This window comes from Ochotona curzoniae, unplaced genomic scaffold, assembly GCF_017591425.1.
Source record: "Ochotona curzoniae isolate NIBS_2020 unplaced genomic scaffold, NIBS_Ocur_1.0 contig_1, whole genome shotgun sequence".
Classification (NCBI taxonomy): Eukaryota; Metazoa; Chordata; class Mammalia; order Lagomorpha; family Ochotonidae; genus Ochotona; species Ochotona curzoniae.
Genome location: NW_024464918.1, coordinates 25,634,982 through 25,656,427, shown reverse-complemented (window position 1 = coordinate 25,656,427; position 21,446 = coordinate 25,634,982). Strand labels below are relative to the sequence as shown.

The following is a 21,446-nucleotide window of genomic DNA, read 5'->3' as shown; positions in this document are numbered from 1 at the left end:
TTTATTCTGTTCAAAAACTGCTTATTCCTTTAGTATGAGTGGCTTACTGTATGCCAGTGATCAAACCCTCTGGATGGGAAACTACAGCCCAAGAGCAAGATCTGGGCACTAGTTCAGCAGATCATTGGGCAGTGCCAACCAACACTTCCTTTTTTTAAAATTATGTTTACACTTTTTTTTCTTTTTAAAGATATATTTTATGTATTTGGAAGGCAAAAAGTGAGGGAAAGATGGAGAGAGGTGTCTTCAATCTGCTGGTTCACTGCCCAAATGCCAGCAACAATCTAGGGTAGGGCAGGCCAAATGCAGGAAACAGGAACTCCACCTGTGTCTCCTGTGTGAGTGGCAGGGACCACTCCTGGGCCATATTCTGCGCCCTTCCAGACACGTTAGCTGAAAGCTGGGTTGGATGTATGGAGTAGCTGGGACCCTAACTGGTGCTCTTGTATGAAATGCAAGTGTCCCAAACAAAGGCTTCACTTGCTGCCCCATACATCTACCTTTGATAATTTCGCTTGAAAGAGAGTCTTAAGACAGCAGGTGAAATGCCAGTAGCCACAGAAAAGGAAAGCCAAGGGAAATGGGATGGGTGCTGGCTAAGAAGTGGCAAATTAGCAGTAGCTGTTTTATTTCTCTTCTCTTAAGCACTTTCATTGCCCAGACATGGAGATGAGGGGCTGGAAAAAGGGGGTACCAGCACCTAGCTCCTAAGCCTTGCCCCCTGGATAAGCAATGTATCCCTTATACTTCTACCTGCTCAATTATTTTTAGCCACATACTAGTTAGATTCAACAAGTTCTCAAAAACTTTCCAAGGGTGGTCTCTGGCTTGCCAGTGAAAAGAGAGGTGTTCTTGATCCAAACATTCACGTCCATCATTAGATTTTATGTGTGGTGTTTTTTAGAACAAAGGAGTCTTGCTAGCAACTTCTCAGGGGGTGTTATTAACAGTTCCTAAACTTAGCCCCCAGTTTGCCCAGTATTCCGATGTGGCACTGTGCTGTGAAGTCAGCCACACAGTTTGGGCAGCCCCGGACAGTTCTGTGTGTGCTCAGAGTTTTTAGAAAGGATGCTTTTGGGGCATTTTCAAATGTCTCAAGCTGGTTGTGGTTTTCAATAAGTCCCATAGGTGTATTAATTGGAAGTTTGTAGAATCACTGTTGTGTTTAAGTTGGGTGGAAATTTTGTTGTTACACAATGATCACATTGTTGCCATCATAATTACTGCTTAGCTTGTCTTGAGTTCTTTGTTAATTTCCAAGTAATTTTTCCTCTGGAAAATAGCACTGGGTGGGAAGCTGTATGAAGCTATGTTTGAGTACAAACTCTAGAGGGTTCTGCCTGGTTCAAATCCTAGCTCCATCACTTGCTAGCAGTACAGCTTTGGGGAAGTTAGTTAACGTAGAGGAAGCTGAGAAGCAGACACAGCAGTAGTGCTGCATGGTCGGTCCTAAAGATAAAATAGAATGATTCTTAAAGACTCTTGGCATAGTGCATGGCACATCATTAGTAGTTGAAAATGTGGTTGATGGAGGCAGTTGTTTTTATTTTTGATTGCTGCTAAAAGAATTGTGGTCCATTATTCTGAAAGTTGGACTTAGATGGTTGTCTTTTCCCACCCTTTATTCCTGAGTTTCAGTAGTTGCATTACAGTGCTGATGAGACCTATACCACTGGATTCCCGTACTACATCCCCTTCCTTAGCCACTTGCACATGCCATCAAGAGAAGAGGTTGGTTGGTCTGTTCTTGAAATAAAAAGTATGACAAGAAGGAGGAAAAAAGGATGATGGTGATGAAACTGATGGAGGTTAATCTTTATGGAACGCTTGCTGTTGACCATAGGATTTGCATTCAATGCTAAATATATTTATTATTCCACATAATTTTCACAAAAACCCCAAGAAATAGGAAGCATTAAAATCCCCTTTTTATTGAAAGCCAAACTAAACTTACAGATATTCACTGATGTCTGTAGCTACTACACAGTAAAATTGGACTTTGACCCAAGCTGGAGAGTGCTACAAATCTGTCGGCAATGAAACAATTCCAAAAGGCAGATTTTGGCCATGGTGGATCCATTATGCGGCACGCGGTGAGGGCATGATGAGATCTGAAGCTGCAGAAGCAGGCTGTGTGGCGTGCCCTGTCCCGCAATTTCCCATGTTGGTCTCAGGGCAGCAGCCTGATGGGAGGGGCTCAGGTGCTCCAGGCAGGAGGCCTCAGGGAATCAGAGTGTCTGGACAGCTACTGAGGTGAAGACAGTCCAATCCCAGTGGGAGTAAAATTCTACATCAGTTTGCCTGTGAATGTAGATGGGCAAACCCTTTATTTTGGGCAGGTTTTGATCTCAGAGAAGAGTGCAGCCACGGGCTCATGCAGCTTGTGTCCAAGAGAAAAGTTAGATGGTTTCATCTCATTATTGATTTCCTTGTGTCCTTAACTTAAAATTTTTCAGCAGAAAAAAGCACGTCTCCGTGGTTTTTCAGTATACCGGGATAATGGCACTAAAGATTACCCATGGAAACCCATTCCGGGAACCCAGATGGCTCCGTGTATTTGCTCTCCATTCTTGGGGGTCGTGGGGATTGACTTGGCTCGGTGGTGAGCAGAGTTTATTGCAAAATCACATCTTAGCACGGAGGAGATGTATGAAGGCTTTATTCACTCTCCTTTGATATTAAATCGTACTTGCATTGTAGCAGCATTCTAGGTAAAGGCTCGTAGAATCACTGTGCCCTGTAATTTTTATTAAAGACCTGCTTTCCTGCCCTGGTGTTTATCTTCAGGCTCAGAGGATATGAAGTGTTACTTGTGCGTTGGGTGCCAGATGGTTCCAGGGGTTGGTGGCACCCGCTTTGGGCAGCCGTCAGAAGGCCACTCCCAGTTTCATTTTCTTTCTGACTCGGGGCCGGCTAGCTTTGGCCTGACTCACCTGCCCTCACTGCCCACAGCATCCCATCACATTTATTGTCGTCATCATCACAAAGTCTTCATTATCACGTGGTTAGTGGTTAAGTGTTTGGGCTCTGAAGACAGAGTATGGGAGTTCCTCTCTGGATTTTACCCATTTCCAGTTGCCTAACTTTGTGTGATGCTTCAATTTTATCATCTGTGTGATGGGCATAATAGGATTGAGCAAGATAATGCAAATAGAATGCTTGGCATGGTATCTGGTCATCCTCATCATTAATTAATTATTATGTAGTTATTTTTAATGATATGTAGATGGACTCTGATAAGATAAACACATGTAATTTCTATTTTCTAGAAGCATATATGTGATTCTTCACTGGTGTAGATATTTAACAAATCTTCATGTTAAGCATTCAGTAGCAACTACAGCATATCCACCTCCAAGAATGAAAAACTAGAGACTTAAAGAGATTTTCATGTGATCAGGTCCTGTCTAAGCAGGGCAGGACAAAAATAATTTTTATTTTTTTAAGTGTGTTGTTTGGTTTATTTGAAAAGCAAAATGTTAGTTCAGTAGAGAGAGAATAGGAAAATCTTCCATGTGTTTGGTTCACTGTGTAAATGGCTGCAGCAGCAAGGACTGAGTCAGGCCTAAGCCAGGAGTCAGGAACTCCTTCCAGGTCTCCCTCGTAAGTGGCAGGGGGCCAAGCACTTGGGCCATTTTCACTGCCTTCCCAGGCTCATTAGCAGGGAGCTAGGCAGCAGCAGAGATGGGACTTGAACCAGCATTCTGATAAGGGATGCCTGTGTTGTAGGCAATAGCTTAACTCAACTGCACCAAAACACAGGCCCAGGACAGACTTCAGCTTCAGTTGTATTTGTGGTTAATTGTTTCAGCCTGTCTAGGAGCCACAGTTCAAGCATTGTTGAGTAACCCTTGGGGTTGATCTTGGGCAGTTGGCTTCCTGCCAGTAAGACAGAGGCCCTGGAGAGACCCACCAGTAGTTGCATGAACCTGATTACTCTGTGGGTCACAAGACAGTCACGCTGTTTCAGCACATTGCGCTGTTCTCTGGCCTTGGTCTGATGCTGTGAGCATCTGGGCTCAGAGCAGGCTTCTAAAGGGCGAATTGTGTGCGCTTCACCACTGTAGATGTATAGAACCTCACAGTGGGAACCATGTTTGTTGTGTCACTGCAGGGAAAGGTAGAGGCACAAAAAACAGTACAGCAGTCAGCAGTATGCGCCTGTGGGTAATCCTGTGGTCTCTTTGAGCCTCACATTCTTACCTGTAAAGGAAAATGCCACTAGATGAATCCAATATGGTGGCTACAAGTATATGGTCAGGTATGGTACTTGGTATGCAGAGTCGTACCTACCTGTGCTGTTCACAGCCACCATCTGGCCCCTGCTATGTTAATGCTGTTCCCCTGCCTGGACCTTCCTTGATAGTCTGTAATCAGACAGTGCTGGCACACATGTTTTGTTAGCTTCATTCTCCTGGGCCAATTTACCCAAAACAGACAGATATGAATGGCCAGGCTTCAGAGGATTGAGCACTGCATGTTTGCAGTGCCTTTGGCTTGTTGCTCCCAGGTCTCCAGTTGGGGAATGTTTGGGTGTTCCAGGCAGGGCTGTCCTGAGGCCCACGGAACCTTTGGAGGAGAGTAATTCAGCATCCACTCACCACCTAATTAGGAGTGCTGTAAGCCCTGTGTTTCACTCTTCCTTCTGGATGTTTGCCATCTGTAAAGAAGAGCCAGTTCCTCTTGGATAGAATGTTTTGACTCTAGGGGGAAGGAATCTGAAGCAGTCCTTACAGTGCCACTTGTGACATAAGCATCTCATAACAGAATGCCTGTGTTTGAGTTCCAGTCGCGCTTCTGATGGCAACTTCCTGCAAACACACATCCTGGGAGACAGAAGATTAGGTCTCAGGTCCCTGCTACTCCCCTGGGAAACCAAGATTGAGTTCCTGCTGCCTGTCTATGACCCTAACTCTTACGGGTATTCAGGGAGTAAACTAGTAAATGGACAACAGTCTCTACATTTCAAATAAAAGTACATAAATAAAAAAATTGTAATGAATATTTGAATTTAATAGGAGAAATGCATTGACTGGAGATGGATGAAAAACATTACTTGCCAAAATAGTATTATTCCCCTCCCACATGGGTGCAGGGTCCCAAGGCTTTGGCCCATCCTCGACTGCTTTCCCAGGCCACAAGCAGGGAACTGGATGGGAAGCAGGGCCGCTGGAATATGAACCAGCGCTCATATGGGATCCAGGCACATGCAAGGCGAGGACTTTAGCCATTAGGCTACCGCAGTGGGCCCCATAGTCCTCTTTAGATGCCTGTGCAGCTGCCCTTTTTGCTTATCTTTCTTTCAGTGAGCATCTGTGCAACTTTAGTCTTTTTAAGGAAATGAACACTGATAATACAGTGTGGTGATTTGCTGTATTTAGAGTGTGATAATTCAGAGACCTCCAAGGCGACTCCTGGAGTTTACTGGCAGGGCATTGGAGGCCTGGAGAGAGCAACAGACTTTCCTCATGGACGCACAGGAATCCAAGAGTCAAATTATACCCGTTCCCACTCATGTTTCTTAGCTGGTAAAAATTTCCTTTTGACATTACTGTACCTTTTTTCAGAGATTTGGAGGTTAACTGAATGGTTGTCACTGAGTGGAACTGTTGGTTAACCTTCGCTGCTGCTGCTGGTATTAGGGTGTTGGCAAGTTTCATCCTAGTTTTTCTGTACCTCGCAGAGTCCCTGAAGAAGGTTTTGGGCACTGCGGATTTTTCTTTTTCAAACGAAAGGCTTGCATTTAAAGATGATGACATGCCTGGAGTGGGCAAGCTGTGAACCACAGACCATCTGCAGCCCACCCGTCTATGCTTTTAGATAGCACTTGAGCCAAGCCCAGAGTTCCAGTGATGATTTGGAGCTGATTGATGATAGGGAATATGATTTTACATCTCAGTTAAAATGGCATACTCTCTCTTTAAAAATTCAGCTCTTCTGATCAGACTTTTATTCTAAAAACTACACTCAGTCATCAAATTTAAAAACTTGGCAGTAAATATTTTGTGGGAATATGTTTCTATGCTTCTTACATAAGAGCCTGTGCAGTGTGTTACCAATGTTGCCTTTTGGCCCTCAAAACCCTAAATATTTGCTGTCTAGCCCTTTACAGGAAAAGCTTGCCTACCCTTGCAATATGTCATTGCCTGTTTAAATTGGGACACTCTTCCCCTCTTAGGTTTTCTGTAAATCACATAAGGGCTTTTAATTGTGAATGTAATATATTCTTGTAACATTCAGATTTACAAAAGGGTATTGAGTAAGAAGTGACCTGTCCGCAACCAGCAGGAGTCCTGGCCTTGCCTCTGGCTGACCAGGAGGCCTTAGATGACCTCTCTGGGCCTTGTGTGTGCTGATAAAGCAGTGGTCCTGACAGCTCTCACCCAGAGGATTGCTGCTGGGGATCCTTTATTGTGAATGGCTCAGTGCATCCCCTGAGGCACAGTTCTTGCTCAGTGATTTGTTTTTCCTTTTTCCTTTTTTTTTTTGTTTGTTTACCATACATGTAGTGCATTTGCTTTTTTTTAAAAAGTGGAATATGATTTTTTGCATGAAATTCTGCAGGTGATCCTGATTCATGCACAGTAAAGAACAATTCAAGTAAAAAAATGAATAATTACATACTAAGGAGTAGTAAGGAGTAGATGATTATTGAAGGGGTTCTTGTATAGGGAGGGGCCAGTTTTGTGACACAAACTGGGGAAAGAGGGAAGGTAATTTTTTTTTCCTGCAGCTAACCTGTAGTGTGGCATCAGATGCACCTGAGTAAGTGTCTCCTTTCTGTTTTCCAGGTCTACAATTCGAACAAAGACAATCAGAGCGAAGGGAGTAAGTATGAAGCAGGACTGACTGTTCTGCAGCTGGGCTGGGAGTAGGTTTGGAGGGTTGCTGCCTCTAAGCTGAACCACTAGGAGGTGCTGTGGGCATGCTGCGACAACTTCTCTCAGTGCAGCAGGAGACACTTCCACCCAGACTTTCCACCTCACTGACTGCAGGGGGACGTTCAGTGAGCCTGGCTGGCAAGGCGGTAATGACACCTTGCATTTATATGACCCTTCACACTTGACAAAGCTTCTCATGTATATTATCTCACTTAATCCTAGGTCTTCCTAGTACTGTAGCTCCACTCACCACTTAAAAGTCACTTAATCCACTAATACCCAATTCCTCAAGAGCCTTATCCTGGGGGAAAGGCAGAGTTGTCATTGCCTCCTGCACAGTCTTGCTCAAAGGACTGGAGCGCCTGTGTGTGTTTTAGGTGATTGCTTAATAAGTTTATTTTCCTTGTGGCCTCTGTTGGAGATGGTGCCTCTGTCATTCTATTCCTCTTGGATGCACTTGTTCTTGGGCAGCCTGTGTGCAATGCACAGTGCATTTCCCCTGCTGCTGGCTCTGAGCACTCTGGCGAATCGTGATTTCCAAGGGCACCTATAGACTGAGTCGGCAGTGGGAATAGAATCAAACTGCTTCTGGTCGAGTGTTTTGGGGCATTATCTCTTTGATACATTTGAGAAAAAAAAACAAACAAAAAACCCGAACCCCTTCCAAGTTTCTGGGAATCCTATAAAATCTACTTGGAAAACAACCCAAATGTAGCCCTACCATATATTGCAGGTTTGTCAGGAAAATTGATGAAACAATGTCTCTCATGTGAACAAAACATGAACTAGTTTTTGGGGGAAACTTAATAGAAGACAGCTTGCCTCCCTCCTTTTATTCTCTGAAATTCAGGTTTTACCATGAGTTTTGTATAAATTATTATGTAATTCCAAATGGCTGCTTTGGTAGGTTGAGTGGTATTTACAAGATGAGGCACATTTTTTTCCCAAAAAAAATTGAGCAAGGGAAAATGTTTTTGAGTAATAAGGAGGCGTGTAGTTCTCCCCTGACACTCCTGAAACACACGATTATTTCAGAACAAGTAGAGTCAACTCTAACATAGATGAAAATACCACCAGCACAACAGTGAAGGAATCAGGAAGGCTGTGGGGTGACTCAGTGAGACAGGAGGAGCAGGAGAATCAGGCTTGAGGACGGACCAACCCCAGAGGCCCAGGAGCCAGACACCAATGGGAAGAGTCTTCTGGATAATGTTTGCATGACAACAGAGTTCTCAGCTGTGGCCCTTGCCTCACTCTTCACAAGATCCAGGCTCCCAGGAAAGATTGCATCAGCTTGATGTGGCTTGGGCTGACCCAGGCTGAAAACAACACACCTTGATTGACAGTGTTGTGAGTGCTACACAAAACCCAGAGCTGGGTTGTTTGTGAAAGGGCAGTCAGGGAAGCCACCAGAACAAGCGGGGATGGACACCAAGCAGGCCAGTCCCCAGACCGCAGCACGCTGCTTCTGTCATTAAGGACCCCGGAGCTGGGAGTGATGTGGGTAGAAAGTCCCTGGCACACCATGTGACCTTCCGAACATGCTTCCACCTACTGAAGTACATGGAGATGTGAAGAATGACCATGATTCAGCTGGTGGACTTGCTGTCTGGTTCTGCCATTTCCATAAGGCACTTGAGAAACCTTTAAAAAGTAAGCATGCTTAGACTCAACAATTTGGCCTCAAAAAATAATTAGACCAGTGTGCCAAGATGTTTGGATAATAAAGATGTTATTGGGACATTGGTAATAGTAGTAAAACATTTGGGACAGTCTAAATATCTGAAGGGCCTGGTAAAATAAATGATGGGATTATAAGCAGTCTCTGAAAAAGGATGAAGGAGAAGATATATTTGCAAAAATAGCATCTGCAGTATCTTGTTGACCTAATGTTTTTAAAAATTAGGCTGTCAAGTGTGTTTAATAGTGAATTATTTGACTCTTGGTCTTTACTAGAAAAAAATGGAGATGAAGTTACCAGAAAATCAGGATGGGAAGTGAATTTTGGGGAGCTACTGGCCGTGTTTAGAATCCAATCTTTCTCTGCAGTTTACACTGTCTGCAATAAGAACTATCATAGGTAGCATCGAGGGGTCACCTACGGTGAGTCAGGCACAAGGAGGCACTGCATCCATCAGCTTATCTAATCTTTCCAGCATCCTGTGAGAGATTTTTGACCTACTTGAAAGGTCGTAGAAGTTGGGGCTACTAAATTGAGGATACACGGTTTAGACTAAGTTTTCTCTGACTCCAAACACGCTCCTATTCACCCCAAGAACATTCTACTTCAAGGAAAGAACAAAACCAGGAGTTCTCTTTTGGAAACGGAGACCCTTGCAGCATTTGGCATAGCATTGTTCAGGATGCGAAGAGTTGCCTTCCCTGGTGTGTAATGATTTCCTAGCTCGTTCTTCCATCTATCAATCACTAGAGAAAAGGTGGGCTTAACACAATGGCTGCTTTCTCAGGGGCACTTTAGGTAGGACTCATTTATCTTTTCTTTCCTTTTTGTTATTGTTTTATGTTTGTTTATTTGAATGGCAGACTTAAAGAGGAGAGACAGAGATGTTCCATCTGTTTTTCACTCCCTCGTTGGCTACAACAGCTAATTCTGGGCCAGGCCAAAGCCTGGAACTTCATCTGTTTCTACCACAAGGGTGGCAAGCACTTGGACCATCGGCTGCTGCTTAATCAGGTGCCTTAGTAGGGACCTGGATCCAAAGCAAAGCAGCTGACACTCAAAACAGAACCCACATGAGATGCCATCATTGTGAATGGTGGTTTACCCCACTGTACCACAATGCCAGCCTTGAGATACATCTGCAAACTGGCAAAGCCAGGTGGTGATCAGGGTTGGTGCTGCCTTCTAACACCTTTGCCACTAGGACTTCTCTGCTACATTGTTCTGTTCCTTAGCCCGGCTCCCAGCCAAGTCCCCGGACTTGCAGTCATTCGCCGTGGCTCATCTGCCACAGGTGGCATTATTGCCCAGGTCTTAATTGTTCTGCCACCCTCTTTCTGTTTGTGTCACCATCTAAACTCTTTGAAAGGTAAGACACCAATCTGATAAATTTCAGAGTGAGCATTGCTTGTTTGTTTTCTTTCCCCCTACCGGATTCCAAACATCTAGCATCCGAATTCCAAAGTTTTCCTTTCTAGCATCTTCTTGTCTCAGAAAAATTTGAGTCAGAATTTGAGCACAGATATTTTATCACGGAGCCAGAATGTTTTGAAGGGGCAGATAGCAAAATGGAATTTGCTGGGTATATGTGTGAATTTGTTGCTTTCGTCTCAGTTTCTCTCAGGGTACCCAGTGCCTGCGGGCTGTAAGACAGGGCCATAAATAACGTCTGTCAGCCGCTGATATTTTCCAAATGGTCCGGTTGCCAAGGGGGGTATGGCAGCAGACAAATATATTAACATATTTTGCAGAACCTTTTTCCTTTCCTCATTTCTTCCTTATTCTCTGCTTAGATGTCAGACATGGTTAGTTGAATTACTCCCCCTGCTTATAGCATTATGATTCCTTGACTCATTCGTTAGGTTTTTTTCATTCTTTCATTCCTTCCCTTTTGTCTTCTCTACTCACATTGCTCTTTGCCCCCTGTAGACCACCATTCTAATGTATAGTTTTAAAGTGTGCAACTTTTATCTGCCTATATTTTAAGTTATGTCAATGGTTGTATGTTTTGTTCTGCATCTTGCTTTGTTGCCTCAGCACTGTGTTAGCAGATCTTTGTTTTTCTGTGGGCTTCTAGATTATGACTTCTGACCACTGCATACCCTGTGTGCAGCATTGTGTGTCTGGATTTTTTTTAAAGATTTATTTTTATTATTTTTCTATTGGAAGGGCAGATATACAGAGAGGAGAGACAGAGAGGAAGGTCTTCTGTCTGATGATTCACTCCCCAAGTGAGCGCAACGGCTGATGCTATGCTGAACCAAAGCCAGGAGCCTCTTCCGGGTCTCCCATGCGGGTGCAGGGTCCCAAAGCTTTGGGCTGTCCTCAACTGCTTTCCCAGGCCACAGGCAGGGAGCTGGAAGGGAAGCGGGGCTGCCGGGATAGAACCGGCGCCCATATAGGATCCCAGGCGTGCAAGGTGAGGACCTTAACCACTTGCGCCACCGCGCTGGGCCCTAATGCATATTTTTTTAACCTTCCTCTCCACACCCTACCTTGTGGCTATGCTTGTGAGACTCTCTGGCCATTGGTTCTTTCTCCTTTGAAATAAGCCTGGGTCAGAAGCAGGAGGAGAAGCCAGGAAGTGACGTGTCCTCAGGCTCAGGCTGCTGTTCCCCTGTAGGTGCATGTGAGGGACAGTTAGAAACCTGTCCGAGAGGATGGACCTGTTCTGTGTGGGAGCTAAAGGACGGGCTTTTAAATCGGTCTTTGCCAAGCCCCAGCTTTGAAGCGATCAATGCCATTGCCTGTGTGCCTCTGAAAGGTCGAGCTGGTTTGCGGATGAGCTGCTTTCCCACTGCTTCGCCAACTGTTGGGAGGCTGGAGTCTGACAGATTGAGAGCACAGCCTCAGTCCCCTATCCTGCTTCCAGGGTGCCACCCTCCCTCATGTGGCTTGTTAATGCAAGTCCCATAGGTTACTTGGAAGATGGTCAAAGGCATATGCCACATTGCTACAGGCATACCTCCTGGTGCATGCCAGGACCAGCGTCATGCTGACCATATGGCTTTTGTAAATGACTTGCTGTCATTCATTCCATTTGATACTGTTGTATAACACTTTCTTGTTTGTGCCCTGGATGAAACTGTAGGAGTTTCCGCTTCCCACAGTTCCTCGGTGAGCAGCTTTGCGAGTTGTTCACAGGAGCTGGTCCAGAGCTGTATGAATACTTCTCAGCATGAACAGGCATCTTCTGAATAGGTTCAGACCACTGGGAGTCAGTAGATGGTCCAACTCCCTTGGGTCAGTGGTATCCTGTGTCTACAGACATACCCAGTATACAGACAAAATGCCCAGAACTGGAGGATTCCCCTGTGAGTTCAGAATGGGTTCCATGTAAGCTGGATAGGCTTAAAAACAAAACAAAACAAAAAATGGAAACTTCCTACCCTCCTTCCTCCCCAGAGAAGAAAACGCAGTATATCCACTTTGCTTCCCAGTCTTGGTTCCTGCATTCATTCTGGTTTATTGTAGATCGTCGTAGTGCTTTTATAAGCGTATTTTGTGTTTCATTAATGCTGAAGAACATGCAGAAATGTGTTATTCACCTTGGGAGATAGAGGCAAACACAGTGATGGGAAAAGGTTTTTTAACACAAACTTGACTTAAATGTGGTCACCTGTAGAGTCTGGACATTGAGAGTCTCTGCTTTGCTCACTGCTAGGCAGATTTAAGACTGTATTTTCTCTAGTTATAAGAACTCACTGCAGAATATTAGGGGACTATAGCAGAACAACTTTCAGAAATTTGGCAGAAATCCTCTGTATTTGCAGGTGCAGTTCCTTTTTGCCATTGCCCACCCCGCCCCCAACACAGACACATAATGTTTTATATACATTTTTGACTGAATTGACTCCACACTGAGGGCCCGGCGGCGTGGCCTAGCAGCTAAAAGTCCTCACCTTGAATGCCCTGGGATCCCATATGGGCACCGGTTCTAATCCCGGCAGCTCCACTTCCCATCCAGCTCCCTGCTTGTGGCCTGGGAAAGCAGTTGAGGACGGCCCAAAGCCTTGGGACTCCACACTGAATGAATTTACTTACATTCTGCTTTAACATGATTCTTCTATATCATGAAGAGTTTCTAAGTATGGTTTGGGGTGATTGTTTAACATTGTGTTACAGGATTACATCCTAATTTGTGGAAGCATTTCCTATTGTTGGACTCTAGATGTCTTTCACAGATTTTTGCTATTACTAATAACATTGACCTAAACAACTTGATGCATTCTTTACCTAGCTGAGATCATTTATTCTGGAACGATTCTGCCATGTGGAATAAAAACAGTGTTCATGTGGCAGATTCTGCTTGAACAGTGTAGATGATTATGCTACAAACTTGACTGGGGAACCTGTGTGTTGCTCCCTGAGCTTCCATTTATGTTTCTGTAAAATGGGGATAATAGTGCATATGTCTCATAAATCTGTCTTGAGGATTGAAGTTGAGTATAGTATCTGGCCTGATAGTTCGTCTGTGCCCTGGTACTCTTGGTTGCTATTCTTCTCATCATTCGGCTGTGCCGGTGACTCCTCAGATGCAGCAAAACTGTGACACAATGGTGACAAGAGCAGTGGGAGAGAGAAAGGAGATAGGCACACTCCTGCCCAGTCTTATGAGTGTTCATTTCATTCTAATGATTATACTTCTCACAGTCATGTTGCCCAAGACCCTGGGAGATAGTCCCAAATATTTTCAGTTGAATGTGTACCAGACAGGGCACATAAGCACTTGTAAATCTCCTAATTTTTTAGATTGTGCTTTTTAGCAAAGGGGTCAGCTTTTTCAGTAAAGGACTAGCTAGCAAGTATGTTCAGTTTTTCAGGATTCAGCTGTACCCTTACAGTGTAGGCAGTGTGGAAATAAAAGGGGGTGGGAGTTTGCCAACCAAACTTTATTTACAAAACTGAAAGTGGTGAATTTGGCCCATGGACTATAGTTGGTTAACTCTGGCCTTAATGTAAAATGAAGGGTTTTTTTTTTCTTGTCTGTTTGAGACAACAAAAGATTTTGGCAGCCAGCCTGAAAGTGATACACAAATAGCTACCAATTGAAAAAAATACTGTTGGCAACAGCCAAGTTTACAGATGAGCAAATGGACTTCCAGAGGTCAAGGTAGCATAGTCAAGAAGTAGGGGAGATGGACTTGCAGTGCTGGTATCCTTTAGGCACTGGTAGGAGTCCCAGTTGCTCTATTTCCAGTCCAACTCCCTGCTTAAATGCGCAGGGAAGCTGCAGAGTATAGTTCAAATATTTGGGGCTCTGACAGCCATGTGGAAAAGCCAGGTGGAGCTCCTGGCTTGGGCCTTTCCCAACCCTTGCTGTTGGCACCAGGTAGGCAGTTAAACCAATGCATGAAAGATTCTTTTCTCTCTGCCTCTTCCTCTCTTACTCCTTCAAATAAATGAATCTCCAAAATAAAGTTAGAAAGAAGTAAGGGAGCTGAGCTGAGCCTGCCTAATAGCCAAGGTCATTTTTCCTCCTGCTGCTTTTGATACACATGCAATCTGTGTTGTGCCCTCTTGGATTATAACGACACCCAATGGCATGAGAAGGAATTTTATCACCAGCCCTGTGGTTTTTTGCTGCTGAAAGGCCAACCCATATTCCTTCTTAGGGAGCATCCTGTTAGACTCCTCAGTGGCTCCTCAAATCCCTCATGCCATGCTGGGAGAGTCAGGGTCACATGTCTCAGTGATTAGACGCCTGGGGTCTGCCCCTGAACATGGCCCACTCCCCACTCTCAGGGACCAGCAGCACTGTGGGGGGTGCTTTTTGTGTTGTGGCTGTTTCATCTACTCATCAATCTTTGGGTTGTCGTTTAGACCAGACTCTTCAATGATGTTTCGGTAAGGCTTGTCTTGTTTTGTAAGGACATTAAAGGCCTAGAGAGGATGGATCGGGGCATCACCACCACCGTCTGCCTGCTGCTATGCCTCTTGAGAGCCTAATTCCTTGCATCTCTGAGCTTCATCTCCCCTTCATCTGTCACACAGCAAAGGGGATCCGTTCTTGAAGATTGCTGGGAAAGCTTTGATGGGGCTGCTTAGGGCGACTATTTTTAAAGAGTTTCTGAAGCCTGCAGGCAGTACCACATTCACCCATTCATGAAAGCAGCTGAGGGCTTTTTCCCCTCTTTTTCTTTGTTTCGCTTGCAGTCACCTTTGGCCTTTTGCTGTTAGAACACCCACAGTTGAGAGGCAGGAGGAAGCAGCCGCTGGTAACCAGGATCCCTTTGGCATCAGAGCCATCCAAGCTGTCAGGTCCCCACTGGTCGGGTGGCTTATAAATAGAACATTTCCCCTGTTAAACCTGAGAAGGAGGGAGGCATTAATGGGTCTGGTGGCCTGGCCTGCTGTGCACTGGCCCACGAGGCAGTCAGCTGAAGGCACCTTCCCCTCCAGCTTTCCATCCTCGCCTGCCAGCTCCAGGTGACAGCACATACACACACACACCCTGTCAGTGTTACTTCCAGCTCCCTCACACCTTTCTTGGCCCTTGTCAGTCTATTTTCTTCCACCTTCTGTGCAAGGCAGGCTTCTATGGCCACCGCTGTCATATTCAAGAGTCACAGGTGGGCGAGATACTGTCATTCTAGCTTGGAGTCTGGGCTGCCTTCCTTCCACTTTTCTTCATGAGCTGCCTGTGCAGCACAGGTGTGTGGCCTGCCTGATGATTGCATTACCTTGAGTTGTGCCGAGAGAAGCCAGCTGTGTGTTTACTGTTCCTGGTGGGTCAGGGGCTGGAGACAGGGAGGAGAAGGAACAGCTTGTTTTGCAGTGATAGTCTTATTTAGGTTCCTAGCTGTTTGGTTTGATGAAACTTCACCCCTCGAAGACGTGCCTGGTGATGATGTTCCTTGGACTTGTCTGGGTAGTCAGACACATTCTAGTTGTCAGATGTCTACAAATCCATCCTAGCTCACAGCCAGTTTTAGGCTAAAGGATATAGCCAGTGTGTGACTCCACCCTGGCTTATGTCTCCCTTTCCGTTGGTGGCAGGCATGGGCTCTGCACTGACGCAGGCAGCAGCCTGGGCAGGTACAAACCATCCTCTGGCATCTGAGTTTGTGCTTCAGCCAGCATTAGTGAGCAGGTCCCTGGCTGCCTTTTTAGCTTTTTCAGTGGAAGGGAGTTGTTGAGATGGAAACCAAAGGATTTCTTCCAGTAACACCAAGTGCAGGCTTTCAGTGATTGTGGCTCATGTTTACTGAACACATACCATATCCTGGGCAGCATAGTCAGTGTTTGCCATGTATTTGGTCATCTGATCCATAAGAACTTGGTGTGATGGATGATATAACTGACTTCATATACAGATGTAACAGCTCAGGCTTCATCCTGAGTGCGAGTTGTGGTCACACTCAAGATTATTCCCATTCCCACCAGAGTTTTCAGAGCATGCATGTGCCATTCTGTATGCTAAGCTTGTTAGAGCCTAGAAACTACTGTTCCCAAGCAGGGAGGTGGTGTTGAGCAGTGGTTAGTGTTGAGTCTGGTGTTTGATGCACAGAGGTTGGAATTCCTGGTTCACAACCTACCAAGGACAGAACTTTGGGGGATTAATTTCTCCAGGACTATTTTCTCCGGATTAATTTCTGTAAGGTGCAGATAGCTTGGATACTTACATACTGGTTTCTTGGGAAGATTAAATAAGATTAGGAAGGACATTGTTGCCTCCTTGGTGCCTGATGTTATAAGCAAATTGTTGTTGCCCTCTGAGGTATTAATAACATCAACATTATGGCCAAATCAGAGTCTGTCTACATAGAGCTGTGGCACTGCACAGTCTCTTCAAAGCCACTCAGTGTGCTTTTGTTTTTATTGCCTTATTTCGCTTTCATAGCATCTATATCTTACCAATGAGGGAAATAGATCCACGAGGCAAGGTATGGCCATATCAACAGCCAGTTTGTGGTGATACCATGGCTTTTGTCAGAAGTCTCTGAGTCTGAATCATTTCCCTGCCCTTTGCTGTCTTATGGTTTATTATGACCCAAGAACTATCTATCTCATTTCATTCTAAGTCTGTAGAGTATTGCACAGTGGGAGGACAGGTGGATGAAGGCAAGAAAGGGATCTTAGTGGACGGAAGGCAGTTGCTTTTCTTTTGCAAGCACTTCCTCGTTCCAAAGCTGGGGAAGATCAGGATTGGTTGAGAAATTAGTGCAAAACCTCCCAGGCCTCAAAGCAGAGGAGAATTGAGGCCACAGGGCTGTAATTCATTCTCAGGATGTCCAGATCTGTGCAGAAGACAAATGGTCCTGATTAAGCAGGTTGGTGTTAGTGCAGTGTGTGTTAAGCCCTGCTCTGTCACTGCTGTTCTGGTTTGGGATTTTAAGGTGGACTAGGCTATTGCAGCTGTAAAAGCCTGCGAGGAAAGGTGCCTTCCCTCTCAGGTGGATGTGTAGCCCTCAGCCTGTGATGCCAGAGAATCTGACCTGCCACTTGGGCTTGCTGTGTCTTTCCGAGAATTGGAACATTCTTTACAGCTGCCGTGGGTCCTCCTTTGACCTGGGCTGGCAGCCACTGGATTTATTTCAGGCCAGCCAAAGATTTCTATCTCTTTGCCTGCTGCTGCCTGTGTTGCTTTCTTACTGTAGATGTCTTCCAGCTTAGTTTTCTGTGTGTTTATTTCCGACAGGCAAGGGACGAGCGTGTGTTAAGTGCTGTCTTGCCTAGGCATCAGATGTGTGTGATCCCTGTCCTGTGGTCTTGTGATTGCCAGGCAGGGACCTGAGCTCCAGAAGGTCCCTTGTGTTCAGCCAGCTGCTCACCCCTTTGAGGCTCCTCAGGCCTCAGGACTTTACCTTCTGGTTCCTGGGGTCTCAGTTCACAAAAATGTGGATTGCATTTGTTCCCTCACTTAGAAAATCTTCATGGAAATGCAGTAATGAATAAAGCAGCTTCATGGAAATGCAGTAATGTATAAAACAGGTTGAAATTCTGCTGTAAGGGAGCTCACAGTGTTGAGGGAAACTGACAGCAGATAGTAAGCAAAGGGACAAAGGTGTAATCATAGGGGCAGAATAAGCACACTGGAGAAACACAAGCAAGTGAGAAAGATGGGAACGGACAGCTGCATTACTTACCTCCAACAAGAAGGGGTTCATAGGAGATACTTGCACCAAGAGAATTTGCTGACAGAAGGCTCAAATATGCAGAGACCCTGAGTTGGAGGGGCTAAGCTTGTTGCATTCTAGGACTATCCGGAAAGAAGCATTATGAGTTGTTAGGAGGCAGCCAAGAGAGAGTGGCACAAGACCATATAAGGATATGAGGTCAGGAAACAACATGTGTGCTAGATGCTGTATGGCGTCACTGGAGTATTGTGATCACATGAATGACATGTGCTGCTTCTATATGTTGCTTTTTCTCTTTCTCTCTCTTTTTTTAAAGATGAATGACTGCTGTGGGAAAAATTTTAGGATGCAGAAGTAGAAATAATTGGGAGGGCTTGGCACAGTAACCTAATGGACAAAGACCTTGTCTTGCATGTGCCAGGATCCCATATAGGCACAGGTTCATGTCCAGTGGCCCCGCTTCCCATCCAGCTCCCTGCTTGTGGCCTGGAAATCAGTCAAGGATGGCCCAAAGCCATCCAGAGGATGACCCAGAGGAGGATCCTGGCTCCTGGTTCCTGGCTTTGGATCAGCTCAGCTCTGGCTGTTGTGGCCACTTGGGGAGTGAATGAATGGACGGAAGATCTTCCACTCTGTCTGTCCTCCTCTATGTATATCTGACTTTCCAATAAAAACAAGTAAATATTTTTTAAAAAGAAAGAAAGAATTGGGAGTCTATTTCAGTGGTTCAGGCAAAAAATGGTGATGGCTTGGATCAAGGTGTTAACAATAGACATGGTGAGAAATAGTTGGATTCTGGGTATTTTGTTTTTGATACGACTGGTCAGTGGATTAATAATCGGGTGAGTTGAAGGAGTAGAGGGAAAGGAAATAAAGATGATTTGGAGTACACATTTAGTATTAGAATATAAAACCATCCAATCTCTGCTTTTAACATGTAGTATATAGGTCCTGGGTCTGAGACACATTTGGACTTTGTGAATTGATTAGTGTATCACATCATGATAGTTTTCATATACCTGACCACTATTATTATTCGTTTATGGTTTTTTGTAGTCAGTTCATCATTTAAAGCTTTATTTTTAAAAAGATTTATTTATTTTTATTGGAAAGGCAGATAATATTTTATGGAGTGAAAAATCTTCTGCCTGCTGAATCACTCTCAAATGGCCAAAGCGGCCAGATCTGAGCCAATCCGAAGCCAAGAGTCAGAAGCCTCTTCCTGGTCTGCCACAAGGGTGCAGAGTCCCAAGGCTTTGGGCTATCCTCTGCTACTGAGTTCCCAGGCCAAAAGCAAGGAACTGGATTGGAAGTGGAGCGGCTGAGACGTGAAGCAGTGTCCACATGGGATCTTGGCACATGCAAGGTCAGGATTTAGCCGTTGAGCTATTGTGCCAGGCCAAGGTCATCTTTTTTTAACCTCAGTTTATTTTAAAAGGAATTATATGAGAAATCTTCAGAAAGTTTAAGAAAACATGTTACATTAAAACCATGCAAGATTTTCTAGAGATCTTAAGCACCAAAAATGTTCCCTTTCAATTCCATTTCTATGCAACTTTTGAAGAACCCTCATCATGCCGTGTGGGATGAATCAGGAGCTGTCTAGTAGTCATTAAAACATGTCCATCACTCTTAGAAATTTCTCCTTGGGAGTACTTGGAATTATGTCATGTACCACCAGTGGCACAGATGGGTGTTGTGTCAGGCCGTGTCACATTGGTGAATCGTTAAGAGGATGTGAAGAATGCAGTATGGATATTGCCAGTTGATTCTGTTGAGAACCAAGGTTGTGGTTCTTTGGGGATAGTGGTTTTAATTGTTTGGTGTTTACTGCAGTGTTTCCGGAAGTGGGGTTTTTAACACCTACAGAAACGTCATCTCTGGGCAAGGACCTAGGACCTACATTGCAACAAGACCTCTCTCCTCTTGTCTGCCAGAGTTGTGGTCTGCTACTAGACCTGAAGTGTCAGGATCTCTCACCCTAGTTCTGACCTCAGTGTTGTGAACTGCTGCAGGAAGTAGAGGGGAAGAGGTTGAGCACTGGGTCAGTCTGAGTCAGAATCCCGGTTCCAAGCCTCACCCACACTGTCATCCTGCAGAAGGTCCTTAACCTGACCAAGCTTCGGTTTCCTGTCTGCCAAGCAGGGATGCTGCAGGTAATGATAAGAAGGATCGTGTATATAAGTGCACTGCCCAGAGCAACACAGCCTGTGCTCAGCAAGTGTTGGCTGCTGGTACAGGCAGGGTAGTTACCACTTAACATCGTGAGCCTGGCTTTTCTCAACATAAAAATTAGCCAAGATGCTGGGAAAATTGAATAAGCACTACCTGACTCATTTATTTTTATCAACTGTAATGTATTAGCCCTCATTATGCTCATTAGTGTGAAAACATAGCAAGAAATTATTAGTGTGAAGAGTAGCAACATCTGCCCACATGGGTTATCCTAAGAATTGCATGAATTTGGGCTTGAAAAATGCTTTGTCGACTGGAAAATTTGACCCAGTTAGTATAATATTGTACATTATTGCTTGCTACACACTATGTGCTGTGTTATAACTATATCTTAATGTTCATAATACTGGTAAAGGACATTTTTTGGATATTAAACCAACCACAGTAGTTTTCGGTTTTGTTTGACCCTCACAGCACCTCTGGTGCATAGATGAAGAAGGTGGGTCTCAGAGAGAAAGCAACTCAGCTAAGGTCATGTTCAACCAGAGGTGGCAGCAGCTGCTTGCTAATCCTGGCCCATCTGGTTTTGAAGCTCCTGTTCTTTTCCACCCACGCTCCTTCTGTCTGTGACTTCAGTTGCTGTTCATGTTAGTGTGCCCTCCTCACATGCATACCAGTTAGAGGGCACACTCTCCTGTGGTCCAATATAAGACTCAGAAGGTAGCAGAGCATGCTGGGAAGCTGATCTGGAATTAAAGACTGGCTGAGGCTAATCCCCAAGTTGAGAATCCACATTTGCCTAACTGAAAGCCAATTTGGCAACTTTACTGGGTCCCACTAAGAAATTCTGGGAGCTGCCAGTGAGAGTGGAGTTTACCAGGAGCCACAGCCCAGGGAACCCGTGGCAACTTGGGAGGGTGTTTCTCAGGATTGGGAGAAAGGCTGTAAGTCCTCTTGGCGCAGGTCCTCTGGGTGTGTGAGCAAATGAAGTCTTTTTTGTTATTTTCCAGGTGGATTCTGTGTTCAGTGCAATGTGGTATTTTCTTTTTGTCTTTTAGTGGCACTGAAATTGAGTAAGTTCAGAACAAGCCATGTAGGCAAGGCTATAAAGAACAGATCACATTGGAAAGTGGTATAGTTCTGAGAAGTGCTTGACTTGCTCACAGAGACTTCAGATGATCCTCAGACTCGTCCATGTTTAAAAGGGAGCAGTAGGGAATGGGCCTTTGGCCTTGTAGTTAACACTCTGTTAAGATGCCTGTATGCCACTTCAGAGTGCTTGTGTTTGAGCTCCAGCTCTGGCTCCTGTCTCCAGCTTCCTGGTCATGGGGACCCTGGGAGGTAGCAGTGATGACCCAAGTGATAGCCTCCCTGCTGCCCTCGTCAGAGGCCTGGATTGAATCGGTCTCCTAGCTTTGACCACTTCTGAGAAGTAAGCCAGTTGATGAAATTTTCTATCTCTTTTTATTTATTTATTTATTTATTGAAATTTTTTTATTTGAAAGGCAGATATACAAAGAGGAGATACAGAAAGTGATGCGCCATGGCTGCAGCTAATACAAATCAGAAGCCAGGAGCTTTTACTATGTCTGTCATGCATATGCAAGATCCCAAGAATTTGGGCCACCC

At 44.9% G+C, this 21,446-nt stretch overlaps 1 protein-coding gene across 5 annotated transcripts in view; it reads left to right on the top strand.

Moving 5' to 3' along the window:
* The window catches only part of ARHGAP26 (Rho GTPase activating protein 26), a 392,826-nt gene that overhangs the window by 196,774 nt on the left and 174,606 nt on the right, over positions 1-21,446 (top strand). For 4 of the 5 annotated variants that reach the window (XM_041000639.1, XM_041000725.1, XM_041000551.1 and 1 more), the window contains exon 12: positions 6,792-6,828. The exons of the other annotated variant lie outside the window; for it this stretch is intronic. In XM_041000639.1, coding sequence (XP_040856573.1) covers positions 6,792-6,828 — 37 coding nt within the window. The remainder of the gene's footprint in view (positions 1-6,791; positions 6,829-21,446) is intronic. 5 annotated transcript variants of the gene reach the window in all.